The 6,147-nt window shown below is 42.9% G+C and overlaps 1 protein-coding gene across 2 annotated transcripts in view; it reads left to right on the plus strand.

Annotated features, from left to right (window-relative positions):
* Nucleotides 1-3,998, plus strand: part of slco1c1 (solute carrier organic anion transporter family, member 1C1) — a 67,397-nt gene extending 63,399 nt beyond the window's left edge. For both annotated transcript variants that reach the window (XM_029742400.1, XM_029742401.1), the window contains exons 13-15: nucleotides 2,125-2,189; nucleotides 2,616-2,733; nucleotides 2,978-3,998. In XM_029742400.1, coding sequence (XP_029598260.1) covers nucleotides 2,125-2,189; nucleotides 2,616-2,733; nucleotides 2,978-3,218 — 424 coding nt within the window. In that variant the 3' untranslated portion in view covers nucleotides 3,219-3,998. The remainder of the gene's footprint in view (nucleotides 1-2,124; nucleotides 2,190-2,615; nucleotides 2,734-2,977) is intronic.
* Nucleotides 3,999-6,147: the final 2,149 nt, after the last annotated feature.

Here is a 6,147-nt window from a genome sequence, read left to right on the forward strand (position 1 = left end):
TAAAAGCTGCATAGCAGACAAATCGCGATCAGATTGAATTCTAGCCTTAAAGAGCCGTGTTGCAACCATAGAGGCCTCTAGTGGTGTAAAGGCCATATTAGCATGGGCAGTGCCATTTGAGGACTTCCACCATTTTAATGTAGTCAACTGGGTGGGACTTCCAACTTTATTGGCTGGAGTCACGTCCAACCGGGTTATCCAGAGTGATCCGCCAATTGGGAAGAAGAAAATGCAAATGAATTAGCCTTTATGGAGTCATAATATTCATATAACTTAAAGGTCATTAAGGGAATTGGTTCCAATCGTTTCCCCACCATTAACAGCTAATTAGCATTTCCTTTTTGGGAGGTAAATACAGGCAAATATATTGATAAAAGTCACCTTGTCCGATAGAGATTTACACAGTTATCAAAACGTCACAGGGTAAGCGAAACACAGCCCTTATTTAAGTGTTTCTAAAAGTCCCCTATGGGAAAAAATGAATGGTGGAAAAACGACTGGAACCATTTCCCTGTTTGACCACTAGGTTTTATAGGTATTATGACACCTCCACTGTGGGGCACTATGGCGCTGCACGTGCTGTCACAGACGCTATAATGGCACAGATACAAAGATGAGTCTTCTATCTATCTCTATGGTTGCAACAGACTTTATAGAGGGCAAGGAGACAGTCACATGATGCTTTCAGGTGATTGAATTACTTCCTCTGGATTCGTGGTCTGATTGGACTGAGAGAGAAGTTTTTATCAGTCAGCTCATTGTTCTTCCTACTCTCTGCCTGTGAGTCCATTCAGGGTTATAGCAGGAAACATAGATTCAGTACACTTTAAGTACATTTAATTGATATCTTTATCACACGGCATACTTCAAAGGGGTTATAGGAAAGTCAGCAATAGAGGTTTTACTGTATTTCAGGAAAGTAGAATATGTGATTTGGAGCGGTACTGTTACTGGCTAAAACTAGTCCTTGATTAGCCTTCGCCAGCTTTGAGCATGTACACAAATGCGCACACACAAACACGCATGTGCACGCACGCACGCACGCACGCACACACACACGAACACAAACCACAATCCAGCAGATCGGCCCAAAGCTCGATCAGCTGACCCTGATGAAATGTGTTGCCCTTACTGGGACAAATGAAGTTACTGGCAGTGGCCTATTTCCTTTTTCTTTTGTTCTGATATTTTTAGAGTCTTAGTTGTCTGAGATGGGTCTGCTTCTGTTTTTGCTCTGGGTCTTGAGAGAACAGCTGAATAGCCTCAATCCCCCCTATCAGAGATACTTACTGCAGCCCGCATCCTCCACATACAACACCCGTTTTGCCAGTCACATTCTGTTAAAGGTCCCCAAAGCACACACATCCCTGGGTCGCGCCTCTTTTCAGTTCACTGCAGCTAGAAACTGGAACGAGCTGCAAAAAACACTCAAACTGGACCGTTTTATCTTCATCTCTTCATTCAAAGACTCAATCATGGACACTCTTACTGAAAGTTGTGGCTGCTTCACCTGATGTATTGTTGTCTCTACCTTCTTGCCCTTTGTGCAGTTGTCTGTGCCCAATAATGTTTGTACCATGTTTTGTGCTGCTACCATGTTGTGATGCTGCCATGTTGTGTTGGTACTATGCTGTGTTTTCATGTGTTGCTGCCATGCTATGTTGTTGTCTTAGGTCTCTCTTTATGTGTGTTTTGTCCTATATTTGTATTTTTTTATCCCAGCCCACGTCCTCGCAGGAGGCCTTTTTCCTTTTGGTAGGTCGTCATTGTAAATAATCATTTGTTCTTAACTGACTTGCCAAGTTAAATAAAATACAATTAAAATAAAATAGCAAGGTAGTAAGGGCTGACAGTGTAGTACTTTGCTCTACCAACAGAGGTCAGTCGTACTCACTCTTTGGTACTCACCGGTTACGTCAGAGAACGTCTTCAGTCAACTTACATTATGTCAACAACACTAGTCTTAAAGCGGTCTGAGTATGCAAACTTAATAATGAACCATAACTAAATTGTGGATACTTTCATATCATGTCATTTCATTTATAATATCTTCAGATCTATATCTATTATCTGTATTCATAGTTATGGTAAAGTTCAAGTTGATGATGGTGTTCTCCCGTGCAGGTGTATCAAGCCTCAACTGAAGTCCTTAGCTCTGGGGTTCCATACTCTGTCCACACGCACACTTGGTGAGTCAATACTGTCAGATCGCAGATCTAGGATCAGTTTACCACCCAAAATGTTAACATGTGGGGGGCACAAAACTATCCTTAGATCAGCGTCTAGGGGCAACTTCCTCCTACTCCTGTCTGATCAAGCCATACCAGAATCACAGCCAACGCTCGGCAGCTTAGCAACCCTGATCTAAAACTAGCTGCAGCCAGTTTGTTTCCAAGTCACACATTTCTCCACTAATCAGCTTAATACCCTGAACAAAATCCTCTTAAAAATCCCCTCTGTTGCAAAGGTAATCCTTGAAAAATGATTACTTGTGAATCAGGTGTGTTAGCTCTGGGTTGGAACACAATCCTGCACACATTGCCCTTTTCCATGACCAAGATTAGCCAACTCCGTATTACTGGTAGATCATTTTGTGTGTGTTGGTGTTATAACAGCGGGCATCCCAGCGCCCATCTACTTTGGGGCGATCATCGACACCACGTGTCTGAAGTGGGGCCAGAAGAGATGCGGAGGGAGAGGAGCCTGTCGGATATACAACACTACAGCATACAGGTAATGCACACATACACACTACTGGTCAAGCCTGATACACAACACAAACGCACACAGACAACACACTTACTTCAAAGTGATAATGTCGGAGAGGCATACCCTATATAACATCAGATGCTGAACATTGATTTTCAAGCCAATTTTGAAGGCAACCCCAGCAACCCCCTAGTAGCCTTGCCACTTGAAGCACAAGTGTAATGTCAAGTCTCTGAGTGTGTGTATCCCCTGGTCTCTCTCTCCTCAGGATAGCTTACCTGGGTCTAACTATGGGCCTGAGGACAGTTTCCTTCCTGCTGTGTATACTGGGATTCGTGCTGCTCAAACGACACCTGCGGAGAGAGGAACGCAGTGCCCACCAAGTGGCCAACGGCGGAGCAGAACTGGAGGTACTCAGGAAAGAGGAAGTCCTAGCCTCCAACTCGGACCAATCGCTACGGACTTCCACAACAGACTACAACAACACAGAGAGAGAGACACGGCTGTGACAGTCTCCCCTGATCCCTCATGTTACACACACACACACACAAGATGTGCAGGAACCAACAACGTGCTGCGCCAGACCATCTCATAGAACATAAATTATATATTTGTACTGGACCTGTCAAGGTTATGTATATTTAAAAAATAACATGTTTTTGATATAACTGACGTATTTCATGGATGTACCTGCTGTATTTTACAAAAACACAAATGTAACGACAAAGAATGTCATCTTTGTTGTTTTTTACAAAGAAAGTATTTGATTGGATTTGTTAACCATTGGTTAATTGTTTTTACTGCAGTGAGAGTCCAGTTTCGGTCACTGAGTATTTTTGTAACAACTCCCAAGGTAGTCTACGTTATAATATTGTTATACAGCCTCAATCTGTTGAAAGAGAATGTCAGACATTCTGTGTTTCTCTACTGTAAACATTGCCAAAATGTGATCTCAATAGCCCTGTTTATACCTGGTTCTAACATGCATCCTTCATCCTGATCTTGTCCGTTTACACTTATACACAGCAAATTGGTCAGTGTTACCTAGTGTTGATATTTCAGTTTAACATTTGTAGCGTTGATTCAGGTGTTAAACTAACTCTGCAAGTGTTAAATTAACACTCACTAAAAGAACCCCACTGTTGGTGTTAATAACCAGTGTTAAACCAAAACCACACCCATCATTATATTTCCCAGAATGCTCTATTGAGGGTAGATTTCTTTTTTTGTATTGTTTATTTCAATATCTATGTTTTTGCATGTACATTGATTGATTGATTGATTGATTAATTAATCTTATGCTACTCAAATATAAATAACATGCAATTTTCTAAACTAATCCAATATGATACTTGGATTTATTGCACCCGGCACTGAAATGGTTGTTCCAGTTTAGATGCTTTAGGTAGTCTCATCTCTTATCTTCCCAACCCGCCAATCATTCTGAATGCAGGTTGCTGGTGAACTAACTCCAGGTTGCTCCAAACGTAGGCTAACCCCCCTCTGTCTGGATTCCACATCACTTTGCCACCCAGCATAATGTGACCTGCACACCTGATTATATCAAGATGGTGCCGAAGAACATGGCTGACATTTTACATTCTCCCAACCAATTGTGCTATTTTGTTAGTTTTTTTTGTGTAACTTATTTTTTAACATATTGTGTACATAATGTTGCTGCTACCATCTCTTATAACCGAAAATAACTTCTGGACATCAGAACAGCGATTACTCACCGCTGACTGGAAGAAACTTTTTCCTTTAACGAGTCTGACGAGAAGGATATACTGCTTTCACTGGAACAGGCCCAGATCCCTGCCTTTTTCATGAAGAAAAGATGCAGGAAAAGGGACAGCAGATCGGGCAGCCTTCTGAGAATCTATAGGCGAGCGAGTAAACTCCCACTGCCATCCGTTCTTCATGCGCAATCATTGGAAAATAAAATTGATGACCTACGATTAAGATTATCCTACCAACGGGACATTAAAAACTGTAACAATTTATGTTTCACCGAGACGTGGCTGAACGACGATACGGATAATATAGCGCTAGCGGGATTTTGTGTCTTTTGTCAATAACAGCTGGTGCGCAATGTCTAATATTAAAGAATGTCTAATATTAAAGAATTCTCGAGGTATTGCTCGCCTGAGGTAGAGTACCTTATAAGTTGTAGACCACACTATCTACCAAGAGAGTTCTCATCTATATTATTTGTAGCCGTCTATTTACCACCACAGAACAAAGCTGGCACTAAGACCGCTCTCAACCAACTCTATAAGGCCATAAGCAAACAAGAAAATGCTCGCCCAGAAGCGCCGCTCCTAGTGGCCGGGGACTTTAACACAGGCAAACTTAAATCAGTTTTACCAAATTTTTACCAGCATGTCATGTGCAACCAGAGAAAAAAAATCCTAGACCATTTTTACTCCACACACAGAGACGCTTACAAAGCTCTCCCGTCACCCTCCATTTGGAAAATCTGACTATAATTCTATCCTCCTGATTCCTGCTTACAAGCAAAAACGAAAGCAGGAAGTACCAGTGACTCGCTCAATACAGAAGTGGTCAGATGACGCGGATGCTACACTACAGGACTGTTTTGCTAGCACAGACTGGAATATGTTCCTGGACTCATACAATGGCATTGAGTAGTACACCACCTCATTCATCGTCTTCATCAATAAGTGCATTGACGACGTCGTCCCCACAGTGACTGTACATGCATATCCCAACCAGAAGCCATGGTGTCACTGCTCTCTAGGAGTGGTGGGGATGGGGAGAAGTCAGGCGCAGGAGATCAAAACTGCACTTGCAGAGCGTGTTTATTCCAGAGTCCAAAAACACCATGAACAGGCATAAAACAAACCAGACAAAAATAGTCCACCCCCAAAAAGGGCCGGGATGCAGTCCAGAGAGAAACGCAAGCCCACAATAGACAAACAAAAAATAAACGCAACCCCAAAACCCACAACAGGTAACAACAAACAATCCCACACGAACCCAACCTAGACAAGCGAGACTAAATACCCCACTAATGACCCAACTCAAAACAGGTGCAACAAAAGACAGACAAAACCAAACGAAAAGGGAAAAAGGGATCGGTGGCAGCTAGTAGACCGGTGACGACGACTGCCGAGCGCCGCCCGAACAGGGAGCGGAGCCACCTTTGGTAGAAGTCGTGACACATGGATTACAGTCAACATCCGCATCGAGCTAAAGGCAAGAGCTGCCACTTTCAAGGAGCGGGAGAGTAATCTGGACGCTTATAAGAAATCCCGCTATGCCTTCAGACAAACCATCAAACAAGCAAAGCGTCAATACAGGATTAAGATTGAATCCTACTACACCGGCTCTGACATTCTTCGGATGTGTCAGGGCTTGAAAACTATTACGGACTACAAAGGGAAACCCAGACGCGAGCTGCCCAGTAAGGCGAGC

The sequence above is a fragment of the Salmo trutta genome, chromosome 40 (assembly GCF_901001165.1).
Source record: "Salmo trutta chromosome 40, fSalTru1.1, whole genome shotgun sequence".
Lineage (NCBI taxonomy): Eukaryota > Metazoa > Chordata > Actinopteri > Salmoniformes > Salmonidae > Salmo > Salmo trutta.